This window comes from Rattus rattus, chromosome 6 (assembly GCF_011064425.1).
Source record: "Rattus rattus isolate New Zealand chromosome 6, Rrattus_CSIRO_v1, whole genome shotgun sequence".
In the NCBI taxonomy this organism is placed as follows: Eukaryota; Metazoa; Chordata; class Mammalia; order Rodentia; family Muridae; genus Rattus; species Rattus rattus.
In genome coordinates, this window is record NC_046159.1 from 22,286,172 (window position 1) to 22,311,755 (window position 25,584).

The 25,584-nt window shown below is 50.9% G+C and overlaps 1 protein-coding gene across 1 annotated transcript in view; it reads right to left on the reverse strand.

Annotated features, from left to right (window-relative positions):
* The window catches only part of Vwf (von Willebrand factor), a 124,702-nt gene that overhangs the window by 68,813 nt on the left and 30,305 nt on the right, over positions 1-25,584 (reverse strand). Inside the window, 10 exon segments of the mRNA XM_032906594.1 lie at positions 3,880-4,120; positions 7,658-7,873; positions 8,489-8,684; positions 12,609-12,709; positions 13,970-14,108; positions 14,712-14,848; positions 20,196-20,242; positions 21,405-21,516; positions 22,351-22,473; positions 23,984-24,200. Coding sequence (XP_032762485.1) covers positions 3,880-4,120; positions 7,658-7,873; positions 8,489-8,684; positions 12,609-12,709; positions 13,970-14,108; positions 14,712-14,848; positions 20,196-20,242; positions 21,405-21,516; positions 22,351-22,473; positions 23,984-24,200 — 1,529 coding nt within the window.

The following is a 25,584-nucleotide window of genomic DNA, read 5'->3' on the forward strand; positions in this document are numbered from 1 at the left end:
CTATTAGGAAGGCTGGAGCTGGGGTGATGTCTCCATGGGTAAGTGCCCCACTTTATAAGCCTAAGGACCTGCACCCCCCGGAACCCATGTAAAGCCAGACAACATATCTATAATCCCAAGGCACCCATAGAGAGATTGGGAGCAAAGACTGAAGCTTTCCCAGAAGCTAACGGTCTAGCTAGTTTGGCATATGCACTGTAGTAAGCCACAGAGACTCTTTCAAATAAGAGGCAAGGAGAATGTGACACACGAGGCTGTCCTCTGACCTTCCCACACGTGCTAGAACACAGATGTTATGTTCTCTCATGCACACCACATAAGGGGTGGGGGAGAAAAGGAGGAAGAGGAAGGAGGAGGAATGGAAAGAAGAGGAGGAATAGGAAGAAGAGAAGGAGGAGAGGAAGAAAGTAAGAGATGCCAGGGAGGGCAGAGGAATGATTACACTGGTCCCTTGCTCATGGGAACTTCAATGCTGCAGCCTCAGTGAAAGAATACGTTGGTAGTTCTTCGAAAAGGTAAAGAGGATTACTATACGATCCAGTAGTTACACTCAGGGATATTGACCACGCCCCAAATCTGAAGCACATACTCAGATACTTAAACACCAACGTTCATGGCAGCACTACTCACAACAGCAAAGAAGCCCAAGCAGCCAAGTCTCCACCAGCAGGCAAATGGACGAACAGAAGGTACCATGTGTCCACAGTAGGATCCCATTCCATCATTAAAGGCATTGGGTTGGCATACATGCAGCAACAGGAGTTAAAGCATTAACCTAAGGGACATGAGCCAGGCACAAAGAAAAGGATGTGTACTGGATCCACTCGTGAGATATCTTGAGTAGTCACAGCCATAAAGAAGAAGTTGAGTGGCTATTCCTAGGCTGGGAAACAATGAGGAGTTCCTATGTAATGGACTCAGTTTCTTTCAGGGACATAAAGGGTCTAGAGATAGCCGGGAAGAAGTTGGTTGCACAATGTGAAGTTGTACTAAATGCCACTGATACATATAAGAGAATCAAATGGCGAATCTCATGTCTTTTTAAAATGTTTCTATTTTCATGAGTCTTTATATGTGTGCATGTTTCACATGTATGGGAACATACTTGTATGAGTGCCTGTGCACATATGAATGCATGTGTGGAGAGGCTCAAGGTCAGAGTTGAGAATCACCCTTGTTTGCTCTCCTTATTCACAGAGGTGGCATTCTCAGTCCAGAGCTCTTCAACATGACTGGTCTTTCTATGTAATTTGATTTGGAGATCCCCATCTCTGACTTCTGGGGTAATTATAGGTCACGACTACTCAGCCTTTACATGGGTTCTCCGGATCCTAAGTCCAGTCCTTAGATACTTCAATTGCTGAGCTGTCTCCATAGTCCAAAATTTTACATCTTTCTTAGCACACACTCATACACACATACACACATATATGCATACACATATATACGCACATATTCACATATATGCACACATACACACACATACACAGACACATAAACACACACATAAATACACATATGCACACATACACACATACAGACACATATACAAATATATACATACACACATACACATATACACACACATAGATACACATACAATATACACACGCATACACATATACACACACATACACACATATATACATATACACACATACACATATACACACACATACACACATATATATACATATATACACACATACACATATACACACACATACATACATATGTACATGCACATACACATATACACACATATATATACATGCACATACACATATACACACACATACACATACAAATACATGCACACACATACACACATACATACATACACACACATACACACACATATATACATATACACACACATACACATATACACACAGATACATATATATACATGCACATACACATATATACACACACATACATACATACATACATACATACATACATACATACATACATATACATGCACATACACACATACATATACATACACACACATGAACACATACATACATACACACACGTACATACATACATACACACACATGGTAATGGCAGGAGAAGCAAGCCCTACTTGCCCAACAGTGTTGCTTTAAGGTCCCAGAGGGAAACGCTTGAAAAGTATTGCCAGGCAATTCTTTGACGGGGCTGAAACCAAAAGATCCAGCCAACAGCGGGTGTTGTGACCAACTGCCTTCTGTGCCCCTGGGATCTATAGCCACAAAAATCAAGCAATCATGAATGGAAAATACTCAAAGGGAGAAGAATTCTGTCAGTGCTAAGTACAGCCAAGCTTGTTCCCTGTAGGGCCTAAGCAGAGCAGCGGGACACGTATTCACTGAGCCTGTCACCGCAGGTACTGAGCACCATCTGAAAATGACTTAAGTGTGCAGGAAGATGTAGGTAGGCCATAAAGCAGGTGCTATGGTATTTCAGGTGAAGGATTCAAACATCCGTGGATTTTGGTACCTAAAGGTGCCATGAAGGGACAACTATTCTTCCTTCCACTTCTGTGACTTGCACTTTCTGGTTCCACCCTTTCCATCCCTGCCCTGCCTTCTAGAATCCTTTTCCTCCTCCCTCCCCCCCGTCACTCCTTTCCCCTTCCCTTTTCCCTCTCCCATCCTCCCTCTTCCCTCCTCCCTCTGACTGGTCCCTTCTTGCTCTCTGGTGCACACCTCCTAGTGACTCCCATTACTCTCAGGGCCTCAGGGTTTCTTAAATTTTAGTCCCCAAAGTTAATTTCATCCATTCTTCCATTCATCCATTCATCCAGATGTCTTCTTGGTAACTGGGTCGGTAAGATCAGTGCCTCCTCTGCACCTCCAGGGAGCCCTCTCGCACCCTGCTATCGCCATCCTCAAGGCTCCAAGTCCTGGGCACCTGCACTGCCCCTCCTGCCCTCCAGCACCTGCTGGTCCAGTCTCCACAGGCTACAGCCTCAGTCCCCTGATCTCCATTCCTTGTGATTGCTTGGTCCATGGCCTAACGGGCTTCATGTCAATGGTGTCAACATCCCCCACATTCCTCAGAAGCCACTCCCCGAAGCTACACTTCTCTTCCTTGTTCTCTGTTCAAAACCCTTCCAAGGGCCCCGTACCCATGCATACATAGTTTACAGTCCCTGAGCCCAACCCCACCCTGACCCCTGGAGAGGTATGGGATGTAACAGCATCATCTCTGGATGGGATTGTTACCAGTCTCATGGGAGTGGGTTAGCTTCAGGGGACTGGATGTGTTCCCTGGAGAAACAGTCGTTTAAAAAGTGAAGTCATTTCACATCCTACATTTCACTCCTCACCCATGTTCACGAGACCCTCTCCAGACACAGGTGCCCAAGCCTGGACCTTTTGCTCAGCCTCTAGAACTGGAATCCAAAAGAACCTTCTTACTCTATAAAAGATCCAGTCTCTGGTATTCAGTTAAAGCAACTCAAAGCACGCTGGCAGGCAAGGCACCACTGAGGTGAACTGCAATACCAGAATTTTCTCCTTCAGGTGCCTGTGCACACTAGAAAGAAGCTGAGAAGAGGGGACAGGGACACCTCCGTTTTCCAGTCTAGAAAAGTGAAAGTGAAGCCTAGCACATGCGAGTGGACACCGAAGCTCAAGAAACCCCACCGTTGGCGTGGAGGTGTCACTGCTTACACATTATGGACACTGAAGACCTGGGAGGACTCTAGATCTGCTTCCGCCTTGGTACGGAAGTCTGAACAAATCATTTCTCTCGAGGCCTCGGTTTGCCCATCCGTGAAACAAAGGACTTGAAGGACCGTTTCCAGTTCCAGTTCTGCCCCCAAGGAAGCCATCACTGTCCTCCCCAGCACCCAGGCTCACAGCCCAGACGGCTGTTTGCACGTACCACATGGTGTGGTGGTCTGAGAAGATGTCCGCAGGCTGGAAAAGCTCACCGTCGTGGTAACAGGGACACTGGGCCTTGGGCACACAGTCCCCTCTTTCATCCTGGTAGAGCCCTGGGGGGCAGAAGCAGCCTTCAAGACAGACTTCACTGCATTCTTCATCCGGAAGGGAGAGGGAGCGGCAGGTCATGTTGCAGGAATTCCCACACTGCAGGTACACCTGGCCCTGTGGGCAGCTCAGAGCTGCAAGTAGGAGATGGAGGAAGGCGTTAGATATGGTATCGTACCTTGCAGCTGTGACCACTGCTGGATCCCCATGGTCACAACCATCCCTTCCCAGTGTAAGCAAAAGTGTGTCTTCAGGTGCACACACACACACACACACACACACGCATGCACACACGCACACACACACACAACATACATGGAAAGTATGGGCACACACATGTTCTCTCTTTACCCACACGGAGTAGGCTTGCCTCGCCTGTGAATTCTCTAAGTCTAGAACACTAGAGTCCTAGCAAATCTAAATATCTAGGGTTGGGAGTGACAGGCAGGTGCATTTATCTCCCTGATGAGAAGGACAATAAAAGCTACAGTCTCTGAGCGCCTACTGCACGCTCTCCTCCTCAGTGAGTTAGCCCCCACCTCCCCCTTCCTTGGTTCTTACCCATAGGACCCAACACTTGAGCTAAGTATCTTAAAGATCTGGCCTCTCTGGAGGCAGAAGTGAGATCTGCGCCCAACTCTGTGTCTCCCTAAAGGTCACGTTCTCGCCCATCGCACTTCAAGAAGAGCACAGTCCCTTTAAGGATGTGCAAGAAGCCTTACAAGGATTACAGGCAGGGACACTTATGTCTACCCCCCAGCAAAGTGGGCAGCCTCAGTCTCCTCACAGCCCTCATCCCTCCCCACACCCCCTTTCACATTGAAATGAGAGATACTGTATGGCTACATAGAACAAAATGCTAAGGCAGCTAGAGAGTGGGCTATGTCCCATGTCCCCAGGTTCAAATCCCAGCTCCACCACTAGTTAGCACGGAACGCTGAGCACCGTCCTCAGTGGAATGTAGCAACAATAACCTGGGTCTTTGTGGAGGTTCGGTGAGCCAACATGTCCCAGGAGTTCACTGCTATTGTCACTGGGACACTGGAAGGGAATTCCAGCCCTGTTCAGCAGGCTCACCATGGGGGACATGTTCCAGAGAAAGACCCCAGCCTCAAAGAACCTAGCCCTCCTTCCTGCACTGTGGTCATCATGCACCCCTGCATGATGAACGCACCAATAATGGAAGTCGTTAGTGGGAGGATAAGAGGAGCGGGGAGGTGATGGGTGCCCTTTACCCTTGCCCTCAGGCTGTTGAACAGGAAACAATAGAGCCTTCCTTCTCCAGCAGATAGATAGCCACAGACAGAACATCCCATAGACGCTTTAAACGTCATCCCTGGCCATGAACCTCTGAAGAGACCCTGCGCCTCTCCTTCCAACTGACACCTCAGATTAGCTTAGCTGGGTGGTCAACAGACTCCCCAATCATGGGAGACACTGACTTAGACCCTGGATGAGTGGAGAATCGGCGCCCCTGAATGGGTGTATGGAGTGAAGTTAGGCTGACACTGGGAGCATGCTAGCCCACAAAGGCAGCAACTCCCTTCGATTCACCTCAGGAGCAGTGAATTGGCCAGAGAAGCGGCCAGGGTACTTTCCATCCAGTAAAAAAAAGAAGTTGGAGTGAAGAGCTCCCCTCCCCCACCAACAGAGTCTCTTCAGAGCTGATATCCAGTCTCACTGAGTTTCTCCTTGAGCCTTTCTTCTGGAAAGAAACCATGCACACCCCAGTTTGGCAGAGGTGTATGCATGTGCCAGGGCTGTGCCAGGCTCAGCTCAGGAACACATAAATGAAAGACTTAGACCCTGCCTAGGGAGCCCATTGTCTTGTCTTCCCAAAGGAGACAACCATTTTAACAGGGACAAAAGTGTGAGTGTGTGTGTAGCTCCTGAGTCTTTCGGGCATTACACAAAGTAGCTGTGTGGCATGTCTTTGTCCCTCGGTTGTCTGCAATGACATTTTTTTCTGAATGGAGGTGATAGTTTGTGAGCTCTGTCTATTCCTCAAAAAGGAGGAGAGAGGTCAAGGTCCAGGAGACAGGAAACCTGGGCTCCTCTCTAAGTGAAGAGAGGGAGAGGCCAAAACACAGGGATCTGATCCACTGTCCTTGAGCTCAGAGAAAGAAGCCAAGGTCATCAGTCACATAGCTTACAGAAACAGGTCCCTCGTGTCCTTAACTCCTTCCTGCCAGCCAACACCTGAAGCTATCACAAAGACTCGGGCGTTAGAACTTGTTAACTGAATCACTCCCGTTCCTACGGTGCCTGCCAGCTTACTGCCCATAGTCTCTTCTGTGGAGGTCCTTTGCTGCTCCTAAGAATGAATGTCCCCAAAGGCTCTTGACCTTCAGGGAGAATGTCCTAAATTAGCACAGCCTTCTGAGGCCATCACATTGCTTATGGCTACTGCAGAATTCCTAATACCGGTGGGTAACAGAAGCATTTTCATAAACAGCACAGCACTGACTAATTAGGTTCCCCAGTGGCTAGAAGGCAGACGCTAGGAAGGAAACAGACGTTCAGAATGAAGGGCTAGGTAAACTTCTAGAAAGGTCTGTACTATGTCCTCTGGGCTGTCAGTATTCCCTTCATCCAGTGTTGGAGGGAAGAGGAAGGCCGGGTGTCCCCTTCATCCCTACTTGCTTCATCTATCTCTCCTTGGAATAGAGCGTCTATTCCCACCTCTCATCAGAGACTGCTTACGACTCCAGACACAAGCTTGTGAGGCACCAATGCTGACAAGTGCATCTCTTCAAATCCATAATGTTATTTTTTTTTTACCACTTCCCCTAACTACTGTCTCCCTGCTTCCACCAGGACATCCGTTGCCATCTCCAAATCCTCCTACCTCACCCTAACACTCAGAGTTCCGCCGACCTTCCTCCTCCAGACTCTCTGCTCGCACTCCTGCTCTGCTAACCTCTCTCTGCCACAACAGCGCCTCTGTAAAACTTTGATCAAGAACTCCTCCCCAGAGAGTCCTCCTCAGCTGTCCCTACCCTTCATCCCCTCACTCAGTGTGATTGACAGGCACCTCCGAGGGAGGTCTCAGAAGGAAACTTCGAGATTCTATCTCCCAGTGGTCTGAGCCTGGACACTAGCCAAATGTCCCCAGAGGAAAAACAACCAAACAGTAAGCAGGGTTTAACTGCCCAGGGGACCACGGTGCAGGAGCAAAGACCATCTCTGAAGGCAGGAGTCTACCACAGCTTAGGACAGATGCAAAGTCAACTAGAACAATGGCATTATTCAACATTGCATAACTTTATACAGTGCCAAAGACGTGGGCCAGGTCCCATGTCTGTCTTGCTTGAAATTACAAACAAGGGATTCCTTCATTCCAAACTCACTGGACAGCATGCTCATACAAGGATTGAACACTAGGTGGCAGCAGTTACAGGCAATCTCAGCCAGGCCCACTCTCACTCCAAGAGTCCATGGCTTCTGTAAGAGGTTCCAACTTTATGCAGAAACCCACCCCATCACCAGCCAAAAGCAGAAAGCAGGAGAAATGGCTGCAAACGAACTGTCGGCCCAAGTTTGTCACTGGGGCCTGTTTCCAAATGACATAATTCAAAGAAAGTACCTTTGAAGATGGACCCAGACCCACAAGTTATCAGAAGAGTTTGAATGGTTGACTAAAGGAGGTTAACCGGTTATGGGGTTCTCACCACAGAAGTCTGGCTCCCGCCACCCGATGTGCACGCCTTTTCGGGCACACGCAGCAGCGTAGTTAGCTACTGCACTACACAGGCAATCCTGGCTGTCAGCGCAGGAGCAAACATCATAACGGCAGTTCTGCAGGTAGGGCAGAGGGCTGACTGCATGGTGGCAGGCCTCGAACTTGGAGGACGTCAGGAGCGCGCAAGCCTCCTCCGCAAACCTGGCTGTTGAGGAGAAGGAAGAACTGTGCAGAATAAGACATGGTCCGGCCAGGGCCTCTGGGGCCAACCTCAGGGACTCCAACATCCATACCTCACCCCCACCTGCTCCCTACCCACGAACAGAACCAGTTCCCTTTCTTGTCGATAGTTGCTGCAAAACTAAGTCTATCTGGCTGTGGCTTCGGTGCCAATTTACTGTCGTGTGTTTGGCTCAGTAACGGGTAAAACTGCGTTCCCCAAAGCCCCTGCTGGAGACAGTGGTCAGAGTAGCGAAGCTAGTGAGAGCAGAGGTGTCGCAGCACCGGATCTTCACAGGGTCCCTGCAGCGCATCTATCGCCCAATAATTCAACTTTGAGCTCCCATACTCACTGCTGCGGTAGAGTGGGACCTTCCCGGGCCAGAAACGACCCAATATTCTCTTTTCTCTCAGGAATCCACCCATCAATGGAGGGTGTTCGATAAACAAATTTTGAAAAGGAAATGAGCCAAACGTAGATCTCAAACGCTAATAGTCAAAATAAAGGCTGGTCCCATTGCTCCGTCTCTGCCTCCTCTCTATCTCTGTCCCTTGGAACGCCTGGAACACGGAGACCCCGGGGGCTCTGCGGCTCACGTACTCAAGCGTGGGTTCAGGCTGCAGGGGTCGCTGTGTTGTCTGTGCAGGTCCGGACAATTCCCTTGAAGCTTCCAGGCGTTTCCGAAGTCTACCACTAGAGGCTCCACCAGGCCCGCCGGCGTGAGGAAGTCGTCTCCCTTGTTGCCATTGTAATTCCCACACAAACCACAGGTCTTCCCAGAATAGATTGGGGACAGCTGCCGGAAGAAACCGGGCCTTGGAGCAGCTGTCCCCCAGTGCCACAATGGTTCCACTTAGCTAATGAGATCGTTTATGCCAAAGAATTTCCCCAGGTGAGAACTAAATGCCAGGACCTCTAAGCCCTGGGCTGCGAACCGGAGGAACACTGCAGGCTATGTAGCACAGTCCTTGCTCGGCTGTCATCTGTCAAAGAGTCAGCCAGGAGGATTCTAGAAATTATTGGGTCACTTTGGAAGGTGCACCGCGGGCCCAGAGAAGGGGGGGGGCGGGGGGGGGGGAGGTGGGAGAGAAAGAGGAAGGAGGAGGAGAAAGAGGAAGGGGGAGAGAGAGGGAGAGAAAGAGGAAAGGGGGGAAGGAAGAGGAGGGAGGGAGAGAGAAAGAGGGAGAGAGAGGAGAGAGGGAAGGAGGGGGAGAGAGAGGGAGGGAGAGTGAGAGAGGAGAGAGAGGGATTGTCTAAGGTGAGAGAGAGAGAGAGAGAGAGAGAGAGAGAGAGAGAGAGAGAGGATGGCACAGCAGAAAGAGCAAACAGGTTGAATCCCCAGACCCACGTGCTCCCTACTTCCATGACTATCTTTCCTGTCAGCAGGCACGGGCTAACAACAGTAAGACAACGTGCAAACTGTTCATTGAACAGGTATTGGTCCCAAACGGGCAAAGTAGACTGAGCTGACTGTAGTCCAAGCCCCCAGGAGCTTGTGCCTGGTGTCCAGGAGCAAGACCTTTCTTCTAACCTCCTGCTGAGGACACGGGAAGGAAGCAGCGTTCAGACTCTAGCCCCATCACTCACTCTCTGATCAGACCTCAGCGGTGAGCCACAGGTTTGAACCCAAAGTGCACACTCAGGACCAAGTGGTGGTGTAGAGGCAGCCTTGAAGCGGTGGTAGGGACCAGACCCAAGAGGCCAACTCTACCTCTGTGGATAATCAATGAAACCAGGTGGCCCCCGCCCCAGGATGCTCCATAGCCTCAAAGGTTAGGCCTGGACCCCTGTGGTCATCTCGGGAGCCCCTTCCAGCTCCCAGCTGTGACTTAAGAAGGTACATATGGAAGGTTCCAGAGCCACAGACGTGTATGCAAGCAAGAAAGGTGGGCAAGTGGCCTTCCTGGTTTGTTTTACAAATGCCAAGTCAGTCTCTCTCTCTCTTTCTCTCTCTCTCTCTCTCTCTCTCTCTCTCTCTCTCTCTCTCCTCCCTCTCTCTCTCTCTCTCCTCCCTCCCTCTCTCTCTCTCTCTCTCTCTCTCTCTCACACACACACACACACACACACACACACACACACACTAGGCATCGAGGTCTTCCCTGACTTTCCAGTTTAAATCTAACCCACGCTGGCCTTTCCTGGCTCTCTCCCTGCTGTATGTCTCTCCCCGGGTGTTATTCTAACATACGACTTGTTTGCTTTATCATCTGTCTCTCTCACTAGAATGTAAACTAAAATTGCCTTCCTCGTCTATGATAGGATGGTGCCTACCTTCTACTCAAGTTGCCGTAACAAAATACCCTAGGCTGGTAGGCTTATAAACAACAGAAACTGTATCATCTGAAGGCTAAAAGTGTTAGGAACTCACGTCAAAGAGCAGCAGATGCAGCACCTGGCAGGGTCCCTGCTCATAAATGCTGGCTTCTTGCTGCATGGCTCATGACAGGAGGGGCCTGGCTGGCTCCAGGGAGAGCTTTTAGAAAGGCATTAATCACATTCATAAGGGCTCTCTGCCCTTAGGGAGTTCATCCCCGCCCAGAGGCCCCACCTCCTAATACCACCCACTGGGGGTGAGGATTCCAACACAGGAAGTTTACTGGGACCCTCTGATATTTGACAAATTGAATGAATAGGATGAATGAATGAAAAAATAAAATAAAATAAATTGTCACACAAATAGGTTTCCTCTTGATGCCAGATGAAACAGGGTACAGACTGTCACGGCCACCTGAGCAGCATGGCAGCAGGTGACACCTTCTCCTCCTGCCCTACTTCTAGCATCTTTCTCTCTTTCCCTTCTCAGACAGGTGCCCTCAAACTCCCCGGAGTCTCCTTGGCCACATCAGTTGCCTTCCATCACTAACATCCCCAACTCTGAGCATGTTCTTTTCCTCTGTCCCCTTAGCCCATCTCTGGGGACAGCATGGTCAGGGGTTGGAAAGGAGGGTGTACCCAAGGACACTGACCGCAGACCTTACAGTGCCTGAGCTCAGGACATTTTGAGAAGACACTATATGAAACAGGCCTCTGCTTAGGACAGTCCTGACACAGTGGGGACTGCCCCAGGTCCTCTTCCATAGAACTTTGTTGACCCTGATCGGTATGGTAGTCACCTGCGCTGGTTGACCATAGCCCTGCTGCCTGGGGTCGAGGCATAGGACACATCAGTGGAAAGAGGATAAGGGCCCTTGATTGAAGGGGGAAGGGCAGAGCTATCCCTCAGCAGGTGGCCCTGGGAGGTATAACATAGAAATGGAGGAAGAGCATCGCATAGAGACTTGCAACTCCCACCATGGAGTTACACAAAGGGCCCTGGAGAGCAGGGACCCTGGGGTGTGGGACAGGGACCCTGGGGTGTGGGACAGGCTCCCCAAGCATCCTAGGTGTGGCCTAGGAATATTTCCATAGTTCCATGATCTTGATCTTGTCTTTCCCTTCTCGTTGTCTGACAAGCACACAGTGGAATTTTCCAGGGACCCTGCGATCTGAAATGCTGTAGCTAATTGATCACAGAAATGGCTGTGAGAACCCAGCTGTCTCCTATTAAATGAATCGTTGAGGAGATTTGCAGCCATGTGCGGCCATGGCATTCTTTTCTGCTGCCTACTGTTGTCTCCTGATCCCTGTCTAACTTATTTTTCCAAGAGAAAAGTGCTTACAAATGTCTGTTAGGAAACAAGGTTTGGTATTATTATGTTATAAATGAGTTAAGTGTTTTAATGCCTCTGGTTTAACTTTTTTTTTTTTAATCTGTCTGGGATTTTGCTTTTCTGGCTGTGTCAGGATCTTGCTGTCAAGCTCAGGTTGGCTGAAACTCGCTGTGTAGCCCAGGCTGGCCTCCAGCCCCTGTCTCATCCTCCTCATCCCTGGGATATGTCATTATGCTCAGCTTTGAGATAGCCATCAGCCAAGCACCAGTAGATACAATCTCACCACTGATCTCAGGGACTCTCCTCAGCCATTTTTAAGAATCTAAGAGCATCCTGAGACCCAACAGTGAGGAATGTGGTCTAACAATAGAAGGATACCAGCCAGAGAACTGACCCTCATCATGTTGTGACTGGGTGAGAGCTGCTGGTGGCTCCCGATGTCCCCTGGCTGTCCCCCTTATGAAGCAGCACTAGAGTACCTCCTGGTCTGCCTACCTGCCAGGGACTTTGCAAGGCCAGCAAATCTGGAAGTCCAGTGAAATGTACATGTTACCGTCCAATCTGATTAGAAAATCTACCCAGAGGACATGGCCCACACATGCATCCACCCAGTGGTTCAGTAAGAAATGTGGAGGATCCCACACATACACACACCCTGGCCTTCTGCAGATATCCTATGGTCAGGATACTGCATCCAAGCTGGGTACCCCAATCTGGCTTTTCCCTTCCTCGCTCCCCACAGAGTGCCCAGGGACACCCCCTGATCCAAGGCCTTGCTGCAAGCTCAGAAACTGCCCAGCAAACCTACCTCGATGCCAGTCTTAGAGGGGACTCTGACATCAACTCTGGACATCAGCACAGGACCCGAGCCCCAGAGGGACCACAGGGAGCACCCAGAAAATAAACATCAGCTTCTCACACAGAGAGAGGCCTGTTCCTTGCTCTGGGGGTGTAGAGTGTGAGGAGAAAGAAATTCTTCTCCTACCACACAAAGCCATTTTGCCCAGAGCACAAGGGGTACTTTGTAAGGGTCGGTCTCCAGCGAGGCTGTAGCTTGAAAGGGGACCTACCTTAACCAGTAGCCGCCCGCGGCCATCCCATTCCATCTGCAGGTCCTCCCCATAGCTGAGGCGTACAGAAGCCATCACCGTGTGCTGGATGCGGAGGTCACCTTGAAGCCAAACGTTCAGGGTTCAGATAGGGAGGTGACAGGGGTGAGTGGTGTGTTGTGGGTCTCAGCGTTGTGTTTGTGAGGTCTCAAAGTATTATGGCAATGACAAGCAAGGAGTGGAAATCAGATAAGTGTGCACAAGGCTGAGGCAGGGGGTGCAGGGAGAGCTCTCTGGAGGAACGGTGAACTGGGTGAATAGAAGCAAATAAGTTCCTAGAGGAGCCATTGGGCTACCGTGACCTGTAATTCCCCTTATGGACACAAGAGGGCAGCAAAAGCTCCAGCATCCTGAGAGCCTGGAGGCAGGGAATCCTTTCTGGTTTTCAGCTAGAATCACTTGAAGGGTGTGACCTCAGCTGAGAGGATGCTCCCATTGACCCATAGGCGTGTCTGTGACATTCTCTTGACTGTTTATTGATATGGAAGAGGCAGTGCTACCCCTGGGCAAGCGGCCCTGGGCAGGTATAAGAAAAGTAACTGAACACGAGCTTGGGGAGCAAGCCAGTAAGCAGTCTTCCCCCTGCACCAACCTGAACTGGCCTCCAGGTTCCTGCATCAGTTCCTGCCTTGACTTCCCTCAGTGATAAACAATGAGGCAGAAGTGTCCGATAAAATAAACCCGTTCTTCCCATGTTGAAGGAAAGTGCCTATGGCAACCACTGAACCTTGGGCCCCTGCTGGCTTCCAGGCTGGAGGTCCTCCTAGCTGAAAGATGCTGTGTGCAAAACTGAACTTAGCAAAATCCGCTGCTGAGGGAGGCCGGGAAAGCCTGTGCCTTGTCCTGGAGGGATACGTCAGCTCCCTGGGGGTCATGCTCAGCATCAACACACATGAAAACACAGTGTGCTTGTTCGCCAAGTTCACCCGCTGTGTGCTGGTTAGGGTTATAGGCTACAGGAGAGCCAGGCATCGTGGAAGAGAGAGATTTGAGAGCAGCTTTGAAGGTAAGTTTTGGGAACCAGTCAATACAAAGCCAGTTCATATGACGTGGGTGAAGACACGCGACAAGAAGGCATTTCCCATGAGGCACTTGCCCCAAGTAACATCCTTTGAGCTAACCATTTGTCTGTCAATCCTGGCCTCTCAGCAGGGTCAACCTCTGCTTCTGGAAACCCCCTTTTCTTCCAGAGTCAGAGTACCCAGGACACCTCCCCACCTTCCCCAGCTAAATCTTCATCAAGTTCCCAGGAAAGAAGTGGGCACCCCCAGCGGGCAGGGACATGGGTTGGTACAGTTCGGAGGAAGTGGGCATGAGCTTACCTTGCAGGAAGGGAATCTGGACATCCTGACCATCGATGGCCACCCCTCCCCCGTGCTTCAGCTTCATGAGGCTGTTGTGCAGGGCAGACAGCCGCACACTGACTGAGCGGGTGCAGACAGCATCAGGGTCATCAGCACACTGCGAGATGGAAATGTGGAGTGGCCTTACCACAGCTCCTACTGCCAGGCCAGGATCCAGCCTCGGCTCTAGAGGGCCTCGCTAAAGAGCACACTTCCAGTCTCACAGAGTGTGGGGTGCCCAGAGTTGTGCAAGGTCCTAAGCCCAAGGCTTACCCAGCCTTGCATGGGTTGTCACAATGAATCTTAATAAACCCTCAGCTCTTCCTATTTCTTGGGCCTATTAACCCCAAACAATCAGGGCTTCCCCGGGGTAGAAGGCCTAAAATATCCCCATTCTTGCTTCATTAGCTGCAGAGTACGTACTCGGTCCCTTGGCACACATAAAGGAGGGGACCCTGCTGTTCCCCACCTCAAATAGCCCTCGGTTTCAAAGAGCAGAGGTTTAGGGAGAGAGACTAGATCTAAGGGGGTGACCCTCCTGAGTAACTAAGAGTAGCCATCTCCCAGGAGCTAAGGAGGGGAAGACAGGCATGACGTCACTGAAGGCCAGAGGAAGGGCTCCCTCCTGTGCACAGACAGATGCTCAAGGCCCTCGGGACACTCATTGCCTTCTCACCATGAGGCTCGGCAGCCTTCTGACGGGCAGCCTGGCCAAGCTCACCTGCATGGTCTCTATGACAATGGAGAAAGAGTGGTCTTGGCAGTCCCGGGCCAGCAGGTACTGGCAGATGCCACTGAAGGTGAAGTGCCTGTTGTCAAAGCTCTTGAAGTGGGATTGGCCTGTGACAAGACACTCCCCTGGAAGGACCCAGAAGAGGTGAGGGGAGAGACTGTAACTTGGCAAGGGGAGGTACACATAAAAATGGGGAACCCCGCCCCAAAGCTCCCAGGTACCCTTCACCCATGACAATCAAGGCTGAGTGGGGGCAGAGGATTCTAAGTCAGTTCCCACTCTCAAACCACAAGATGAGCTGGTCACAGGCCGGCACTCCGTTTTATGAACAGAGCAGCTAAGGAAGATGACTAAAAAGCTGCATTCGGTCTGTGCTAGAGTTGGGGCCTGAGCCGGCAGCTCTCAGACCTCAGCTTCTGCCCCTAAGCACTTGCCTGAAGCCTGCTTCACAGGCCTCCAACGACCCTGCTCAGGGCCAGAACGGCTGCAGATAGCAGCCTGGACGCTGGGTAGAGCTCTGCACAACAGGACAGGGGAGGCTGCCTAGAAGCACAGCTCTCACTGAACTGGCGTGCCAAGGAGCCTAGGGACAGCCTCACCCGAGGAGAGCCATGAAGAAAAGAGACCGGCCCATTGCCAATCAAAGACTCCATTCCTGTCCCTAGCTTCACCAACAGGACAACCTGTTCAGAGCCAGGGGCAGGTCTGGGAGGAGCATAGCACAGACAGGAGGCTATCTACAATGGTGTGGCTGGGCAGCATTGACCTTCACAAGGCCAGCTCCCAGCCCAAGCTGATAGATACAGCTGCAGACGGAGACTCTCTAGGCTCCTCCTCCTACCCAATCGTGCCTTTGCCACTCCATCTTCCAAAGGGCTCGACCCTGACTTCATGTCTCAGAGGATATCCATGCAGAAGAGGCCCTGCTGATGTCTCTACCCAGCCTGGGGAAACTCCCTCGTCGAAGACTGCAATGGACCTGCTGTGGCTAAAACAGTATCCTGTTGCCAGTCTCTAGCTGAGTGTCTGTGTCACCTTCTCTCATTTTCACCGTCACTCTGTAAAAATTGTGTCCCATGAAAGAGGGTCCTCCTCCTGCCAGCCACTATCCCCTGACTCCACAGACTAGGTTCTCCTCAGCATAGCCGGCCTCCGAGAAGTCCCACAGCTCCCTCTGTGCCCATATCCAGGGCTGGTGCTGGGTCCTAACACAGCCTGGAAGTCTGAAAAGCCACGGGTGGTTCCTGCTGCCAAAATGACAAACACAGGAAAGAAGGGAGCCAAGTGTCTGCCACCTCATTGGTGCTCTCAGTAACAGGCAGCGCTGGGCCAGGCTAAATGTACAACTTCGAGTCCAGCTGTGGCACTGCCTTGGAGCATTTGAAGGTTGGACAAGGGCAAGTAGCCCCAAGAGACTAACAAGTGCCCTGTCTAGTCCCCAGGGCAACTGCTCCCTTCGAGGATGCTGGGATGACCTGTGAATAAAGCCAGGCTGACGAGCTTTGAGGGAAATAGGAAGGCTCCAGCTCGTTCACCATCGCTTCTCCTCCCACACCGTGTCCTGCAAAAGGGCAAGAGCGGACTCGATGCTGGGCGAGAGCTGAGGAGCCGCACGATGGGGCCAAGGGTCACCCCGAGCCATTGTCAATGTCCTGGAATCCAGCGATGTCACAGGAAGGCCTTTCAAAATGAATATTTTTCTAAAGTCGCCGTGATTGAACAAACAGAGCAATGTGGTCGTTTATGTGAAACGCCTCGACCTGGCAGGCATGAAATGGGTGGGATTCTTCCCCCAGCCATCTCTATTCTCTCAAGAACACTCTTATCTGAGCGGGAAACTGGACTTCAGTTTCTCCACAATGCCCAGGGAAAGCAGGGTCAACGAGAAAGCACCACAACTATCTAAAAGCAAAAATGTCCCGGGCCTGGAATCTAATCCCCCAATCTGGCTTCCTGCTCTCATCCTGCTGATTTCTTTCTCAGCAATCAGAAGTCTAAATATTATATGTGGCTTATCTCCTTGGTACAATTGAGGGATCAGGCTGCAAATACCGGAAACCCGGGGAATGGACTAGTGAGCTGCTGGGTAGTAGCTGGCTGAGAGAACTAGAACATCCAACCAAACAATGGGCCACATGGCCAGACTCATGCTCCTTGGTCCAGAGCAGGACAGATAGGGCATTTGTTCACAGACACAAAGTAAAGGGCAGCCTCTGGATGGAAGACGAATGACTGGATGGTAAAAGGTTCTTAAACGAGAGCTTCTAATGTTAAAGCAAGGCTGCTCCAGGGTAAAGAACCCCTGTCATTTAGAAGGAGGAGGAAGAGGGGGTGAGGGAGGAAGACAAGTAGGAGGAGGAAGAAGAGGAGAGAAAGAGGAGCAGGAGCGCCCTCGTCTGATGAACACACCCTTTTCCTAATAAACAAACCACATGGCTTCCAACCAAACTTCCTGCACCTGAAGCCCATGCTCCCATCCCCCATCCAGGGCCGTTTTTATTTTGAACACAAAGGGAAAGCCTTCTCCTCAGCTCTTCCTCACTTAGAAACCTACCCGCCACCTCCTTCCATGAGGAACATCAAATGCAGAACCAGGGCTGTTCACATCTGAAGGATAGCCTCTGGTAGCCGCCATGCTCTCTCCACGTTCACTCTAACCAAATGCTTACAGCTCCTGGGCACTGACCAGGCAGGGCCTTCCTGACCCCTAGCAGGGTTGTCCTGGCAGTGTATGATGCCAAGGTTTAGAAGGAGCTAGAGGGTGCCTGCAGACTACGTCAAAACCACATGCTGCTGCACTGGTGTTGAGCGTCCACCAAAGGCCCATGTGTTGTTAAAAGTCTGGTCCCAGCCCTGTGGTCCCAGCAACACAGGAAGTGGACCTTGTGCAAGGTGCTAAGTGATTGGGCATATGCCCTTGAAGAGGATGGCGGGGAACCACTCACACTCCTCACCCCCTACTTTTTTGGTTTCAAGTGTGATTGTGCACTCTGATATCTGTTCCTACTGTTAGGGCTTCATCACCAGAGAACCTAATGAATGGGGCCACCTGACCTTAAACCCGATGCTCCAGAATCTTGAACCAGAATAAACCTTTACTTCACAAGCAAACCATGTCTGGTATTTTGTTGTAGGAACACAAAGCTGACCGATGGGCCACAGTTTTGGCTGAGGATTACCCAAAGATAAGCAGGGAGTGGATAGTTTCTAGAACAGCATCTGTGGGGATCACCAGCCTCTCCCCACCCCAGCGGACTGTTGTCCTCCTAAGCTCTCCCCTCCCCTTCCCCCTTCTCAGTTCCTTCTCCACTCTGTGCTCTAGGCAGCCTTCAAAGTGACCTGTTATGTCTGGGGATTTGTGATACGGGGTTACATGAGTGTCACAGGTTCATCGTTGTCCGGAATCAAAGCTTAGGCCTCTAAGGTGTGCGATAAAGCCCCTTCAGGATCTTCATAGCAGCCCTGCTCTGGTCTTTTCCCTGGAGAACTAGGCATATCCCCTTCCAGAACCTTCCCACCAATCTTCCCATCAACAGCTCTTCCCAATTATCTGAGTGGTAAGACAGCCCACTGGCAACAGGACTGTGGTAAGACTGTAGAGAGATAAACCTAAGTTTAGCAGCCATTGAGTAGAGATGGACAGAATGAGGGGAGGGGCAGGGTTGGGTTTGGAGAATGAGATGTGGTTTTCATAGATTTGTCAGCAAATCACGGAACTACTCCGAAGACCACAAGTTGGAGCTGGCTACCTGCCCTTCCAGGTATCAAAAACGCTACTTGCCTTGAATCCACAACAAAGCTCTTAAAGATTTTGAACTGAAGACCATGGGGTTATTTCGCCCTGACAAGACTTTGGTGGATATAGTGCATACTGTGGCCGTGGCTGGGAGAATGGGAGAATGGAAGGGTGACAGATAGAAGCCTCTTCCTGACGTCACCGGTGCTAGGACTCGTTAGGCTGGGAGACGGTTGATGAAAACACGGCAAGCTAAACTCCTAATTCTGTCTGCTGTGGATCAGGTCTTGTGCAATGGGTGCTTCTGGTTCAGCTATTGGAGGACTCAGACTCCTACATCAGATATGGCTGTGCTCAAATAGAGCATTTTCAAAAGTGATTTCCTCCAGTATTACCCAAAGGATACCAAGACTAGTTGGTCATCCCTGGGCTAAAGTAATTAATCCAGCTTCTATGAAGTTCCGGAATTTTCCCAATGTGATATGTGTTAGATAAGATCCCAAATGACCCTAAAGCCTCTAATCCACAGACCTGAGTTCAGACGTCCAAGTCACTTCTGACCTAAGTCTAGGGCGAGCGAAGGGGAGAAAGGCCAGGTAGAAAATCCAGCCAGCTGTGAGTTTTAGCCCAGGCTCTCCTCTTAGCAGCTGTGTGACTTTGAGAAAATTCCTTAACCTGTCTTGTCTGCTTTCTCTTTTATAAGGGTTGCAACAGTGAGGTAACAGGAGAAACTCTTAGCACGTCCCCAGTGTGTCGAAAACGTCACATGAGAGAACAGGAAGGGAAAACTCCAGAGTCGTGGAGAGGCAGAGGGGACTTTGAACGGGCAAAGTGTGCAGTAAATGGAGCTGAGGCTAAGCAGGAAAAAACAGCGGGCAGAGGCTATACGGCAGGTCCCAAAGTGGATTTCACATGGGTAGTTAGGGAATATCTTCTGCTACCCTAGTTCTCTTAGCATTCGCACCATATGTGGTCAGCATTAACAAGCCTTCTAGAAAATTCCAATGAAACTCATGGAAGAAAAAAAAAGCACTAGAAAGGTACAGAGCTAACACATCGATAGCCTTCCTTCTTGAGTCACCTAGATTCCTGGAATAACAAACCTCGCAGGACCGAGCCCCTGGCAGCGGAGGGCTATTATCCACCAGGGTGAGGCTGCACCTGCTCCAGACGTGAGCATCAAGTAGAAATGGGACTGGCAGCTGTAAGGACTTCTTGGGAAGGCTTGGGGACACTCCTTTATTTGTTCCTCTCCCCAGAGTTGAATAACTCTCCACCCTCCTCCACCCTCCTCTATTATTCTGTTTAACTAGTAGTATATTGGGGCTACAGAAACCTAGCTGTGCCCTTAAGATTCAGGTCCTATTATCGCTTCGAGCCAAGAGAGTTGTCAGAACCTTCTTCTTCCTCCTCTTGATTTTCTAAAGACATTCATTCTCTTCTCTTTGCTCAGTCAGGTCTCAACAACTCAGCAACTTAATCCCCAGAGCAAACAGGAGCTGGGCAGGGCAACCTACTCCTGCTTCAGCTGCCTTAGGGGAGCTGGCACGGCCCATAGTGAGCAGAGAGTGGGGCTGAGATCCAAAGCCAGAGCTGAGGTCAGGAGGTCTTGCAGCCGGGTCACTCTCCGTCTGCTGTACTGTGGGCTCTCTGTCCAGCAGGGCAGGGGAGGGGATGACGCCTCTCCACAGAGAAAGGGAAGAAAGGGAGAGAAAAAAATGTGTATACAAGCCTACCTGGGCATTCCTCATTGCTGCAGATCCAGAGACTGTGTCTGCAGATGCTGTTGGACAAAGGAGCATACACGGGTCATTGGTTCTGCCAGGAGGGCACCTAATTAAATTAACATCCATCACAGATAGCACAGTCCTCCCCGGAGAAAGGATGTAGGAGAAAAGAGAGGAAGCAATGCCAGAGCAGTCTTTAAAGGGTTAAAGTAGCACAGAACAAGGCTTTGGCCACAACAGATCCTTGGAGACACCATAAAGGGGAAGAAGCAGAGAAAAGGGAAACCTAGGGTGGACAGTGCCCTGAAGACCTGCTCTGATCCTCAGACGTCCTGTTCCCCTCCCCATGTACAACGGGTGGGGGAAGGGAGCAAGAAGGACCCAGCAGTGAAACAGAGGAGCAGAGAGCCTTGCTGGAGGGAGGATCCACAGGGAAGGGAGGAAGGGAGGGCTCCTGAGCCACAGGAACAGTGGTTCTCAACCTCCCTAATGCGGCGACCCTTTAATACAGTTTAATACGGTGATTCCCCAACCGCAAAGTGATTTTCATTGCTACTTCTTAACTGGCAATTTTGCTACAGTTATGAATAGTAACGGAGGTATCTGATATGCAGGATATCTGATGTGCAAACCCCCAAGGGGGGTCTCGACCCACAGGTTGAGAACTGCTGCCCTAGAAACTGCAAATCAGAAAGGGCCAGAGATGGAATAGGGAGTTCTTTCCACCGGTGTACAGAGACAGGGGAGCTGAGTAGAGGTGATGTGCAGGGACATTCTTGAAGAGATGCTTGAACTAACCAGGGCAGGTGCTCAGGCTAGACCCACCTGGGCGCCATTGAACACAGACCAAAGAGCCCCCACTAGAGGATTCTGCTTACTACCACCCAGCAGACAAAGGGTTAGGGAGAGAGAGATTTGATGCTGGATGTCACGCACACAGCCTTTGCAGAGGACAAGCATCGTTTACTAAACTGTCCTTTGGGAAGGCAGCTAGAGTTGTCAGCTGCATGGACAAGATGTGTCCTCTGATTTCTCTCTTGGCATGATGTTTGCACACCGCCATTGCATTCAACACCGGCTCGGATCCCCCTGCCGACTCCCCGACCCCCTACTCTCAACCCAGGACAGCTCCTGGTCCACCGCCTGTTGCCCCCCTCCGGTCACAGCTCCCCCTCCCCAAACTCCTGGGTAGACCGTGCTATGCGGTGCTGTGGTTACCAAGTGTTGCAGTCTTGAGGGAGGGAGGTGCCGGGTGGGTACCGCTTTCCGGCATGTACACAAGAACAGTCAGAGGTCTGCACACAGCGGTCTTCGTCCAGGAGCTCTCCCTCTGTTCAAGGGCATCAAGGCAAAGAGCTCAGCCCCCGTCACGAGCACTGTGTCTCTCTCGCTTCTACAACCCCGTGGGCAACCAGAAGCTTAGTGCTTCTCCTGGAAAACTCTAAGACAACGCGTAGGATGCTTGTTCTTGACACTTGTGGGGTATGAGGGAGGGAGATATCAATTCTCATCCACAGAACTTGCTCTGGGTTGTCCAGTGGAAAAGCCCACTGAGAAGCAGAGGCTTCGCAGAGGAAATCTCGAAGACCCTACTTGATGCCGTGTGTGTAAGTCTGCTGGGTTATTTGCTTTTCATACCCTAGAGGATTGAATCGAATCAATCGTTTTTGCTCAACACCATCCAGGAGAGAAGTCATGAGCCTCAGGACTTCCTAATCCATACAACTGAATACAGCTCGTGACCATCATTCAGTCTCCTGGACATACACTTTCAAACAAAAAGCCCTTTTCAGCTGAGTACCCATGCCAAATCCAGGACATATTTCATAAGACCTTTCTCCCAGACTGGCGTCCTGAACCCTAACTGAGAAAACAAAACCACATCTCAGATTAGGACAGGAGCTCCCTGAACAATGTCGGTGTTAGGACCAAGACGGTTCCTTAGACACAATGCTTTCTGAGTACAGTACAATGGGAAAACATAAATCCAAAATAAAGGCCAGTTCAATCCTGGTCTCTCTGTACAAAGACTTTAAAAAAAGCTAAATAAAAGACCTCTGATTTCGGCCATGAGGGAAAAACACAAGTGGCCTTCATCTCTCTTCCCAAAGCCCAGGACACTGGCAGGGCCTCAGGTTTGTAAATGAAGAGGGGCGTTCATTACCAGGGCAGCCACAGCCATCTACACATTGCTGCTGACACACTTCATTGATAGGCAGGCTCTGGCAGGTTCTGGTGCAAGGAGACACACACTCCTTATACTCCATGCCAGCCGGGCATGCTGGGCCTGAAAGACAAATCAAGGGATTCTCGCAAAGCTGTGAACCAGTGCAGCAGCTTCCAAACCACACTGCGAGCGCAGCCAGCTCGGTGCTCTGACTGTCCGCTCTGTCTAGAGGGTCCCGGGGGCCATCTCCAACCCAGCAGCCCAGGCTCCGTCTGCAGCCGGCATTTCCCTTTAAAGAGCATCTTCTGTTTTGCAAGGTCCCAGCTAAGACTCACTGCAGTGGCTGGTCCAGACCCCCTGCCTCGTGGCTATCTGTTCTCCATTCTCTGTGAAGAAAGCTTGGCCACCGTTTGTCTCTAGATGTTCTGACCTCTTTCATCTAAAACTTTCTTGGGGTAGCATCAAATTCTGGGCTGAAAGGGAATGGCTTCTTGGGACAGCAAGAAACTATCACTCCCTCCTTTTCTAGCCTCTCTTCCTCATGATGTTGGCTCCAACCAAATGCGACCTCGCCCCCAGCTCAGGACACTCTATCCATGCCCACTTTGGTAATACTGACTTCCACTGTTTTACGAGGCTGCCTTTGAGCCTTATTGCCTACAGCTCCTCATGAGCAGGGCCTGTGTTTCCTGAAACAACTGCCCCCACCCCCCAACCCCTGCTTTAAGACCATCTATCAGACATCTCCTCCACCCTACCTTCAAAGGTCTAAAAAGACAGCCGCTCCCTATCCAGAGGAGAAGGCAGCTCTAACCCCCACCTTCCCACACCCCCACAGGGGAGATGGCAGGCCCTGATGGCTAAGCTGTTTGCCACACGGTGAAACTCCAATGTGCAATGTCAGGACCAGCCGGGCACCCTGCCTCCCTCAGTCCACATTATCTGACTAATTATAGCCAACCAGCTGCCCATCGAGGGGCTTTGGATCAGTGTAGTGAGAGAGGCGGCTTTCGCAAGGTGACCAGAAGTCCCTATTTAACCACGGTGATTTGGAGATAGCGACAATGACTATGGACCCAGTGAGATTCAGAGATGCCCAAATGGGTATTACAAGGCAGGACTGACAGAACAGAACACACTGTGCCTGGAGGCCGGAAGGATGAGTTAATAAAAGGGAAGGTTTAATGAAGCCTTTCTACTCTCCGGGGCCACCCCACACGCTGCCTAGATAACCCAACACTCCTCCTAACTTAGGAACGCTGTAAAAGATGAATGCTGGGACCTAACTGCCCACTGACAGTTGAACCAAAGACAACTTCGGGAAGCCAGGGAATGGGTTTCCTGAGGGAGTCATGGGGTACCAAAAGGGATGTGGCAGGGAACAGAGGTAGGGACAGGGCCTTGAAAGGCTGTCTTCCACGCAGTCCCTGAGGGAAGGGACTCCCCTGCAGGTCAATGCTGAGAGGACTGGGTGACAGAGGGCAGAAGCCATTCAGGACATAGGGCTAAGTAGACAATGGCTGATGGCAGCGGTGGGAAACGCACACCACAACAGGGCTCCAAAGCACTCCTGAGCACCACCACCCCAAGACGAACAGCCTGCTCAACACGGGGGAAAGCAGCAACTTACGACAGGCACTGTGGTCAGCCCAGCCGTACAGCACCATCCCTTCCTGGGCACAGGTTCGGGCATACTCAAGGAGAGCAGGACACGCGCACTCTGGCCCCGTGACGCATGTACACAAAGTCTTCTCACAGAGAGCCACGAAGGGCTCGGGATCCACCAGAGGGTGGCAGCGGGCAAACACCGACGCCGTCTTCAGTAACTGGCACTGCTCCCACATGGCCTGTAGAGGGAAAAGCTCCTCAGCGTGGCCCTGGGGTAGTCCCAGCCACGCCCACTTACTGCCCCTCTGAGGCTGGCACTAAGGGGAACCAAGGTTGTCCCGTCAGGATCTAGCAGGTGCTTCTGTCCAGAGGAAAGAAGGCACATGCTTTGGAGGTAGACCAAGACTGAGGCGATGCGCTAGATGGGGCTTAGAAATGGACAGCCTGCGTTCTGTGAGAAGCTCGACCTGCCTGAAAAGCAGAGACAGGCGTATCCTGAGCACACCCTGCAGCTTTGGATGCCAGCAACGGAGGCAGTCACTCTTCTGCCCTCCCCGACCACCTGCCTCCCCTGATCTTAATATTCTTCATTACCAATCAAAGAGTCCAGCAGAAGGAGGCTTGTTTTACGCAGTAGAATTTGCTAGACCTCACTCCCAATAGATTTAAAGACAGTTGGCTGGGGACGGGTCTTAGGAATACACTTTCCGACACATTCCCCCAGGAAGCTGCTGGAGCCAATAAGGTCACTTCCCATCAGCGATAACATATTAACTGCCTACTGTCTCAGGAGGTGCTGTGCCAGGCACGGCCTACGTTGGGTTTTCCCCTCTGTTGATACCCGCAACCTGATTACACAGACACGTTTGGAACCGTGGGTCCTTCCTTCTGTGATTCGTCAGTATAAGCGTGCCCGCATGCTTTACTTGAGTGCATCTCTACGTCTGTGTCTCAATGATTCCAAACACCCATTGCTGGTTGCTCTCTGTCTGTCTTGTTTTGTTTTCTTCACTGTAACTGTCTCTGTAGCTGGGGTACCTCTATCCATGGATGGCACACTCTAAACGGGCAGCTTGGACCCCATGGCCACATAGACCGGCGATGTATATGAGAATCAGCGATGTCTTCAACTTGACACAGCTCACACATTGCTATGGATAGGACCACTGTTTGTTTCAAGCAGATTCCTTTCGGGCGTATGCGTGCCTATGACTGGAAGTCAGCAGCTAGGGAAAGGACTCACCACCTTCGGCTAGATAGAGAAGAATACAAGAGTAGCTAAATATTATAAGAGGACTGAGCCATGGGTGCTAAACTGGAGCCGATCAGTGTTTGCAAACAGGAGAGTAGAAAAAGAGGAAGCACACTGTTGGCTGGGAGAAGAAATGGAGAGAAAGCCCATGATGTGGAGAGCCAGGAGCCAGGTCTCTGCTTAGTGGCACCACGGGAATCCCTGACCTACCATCATGCCACCATTCTCAAGATCCTCCCTGTCACTAGGTACCCTCTATGGTCCTAGAGCTCGGTGTCCTGCTCACAGTAACCCTATACTGGGGCTGCACAGCTCACCTGACCTGGTCTATCCGGATGGCTCAGGCAGAACCAGGCCAGTAGAACATAGCA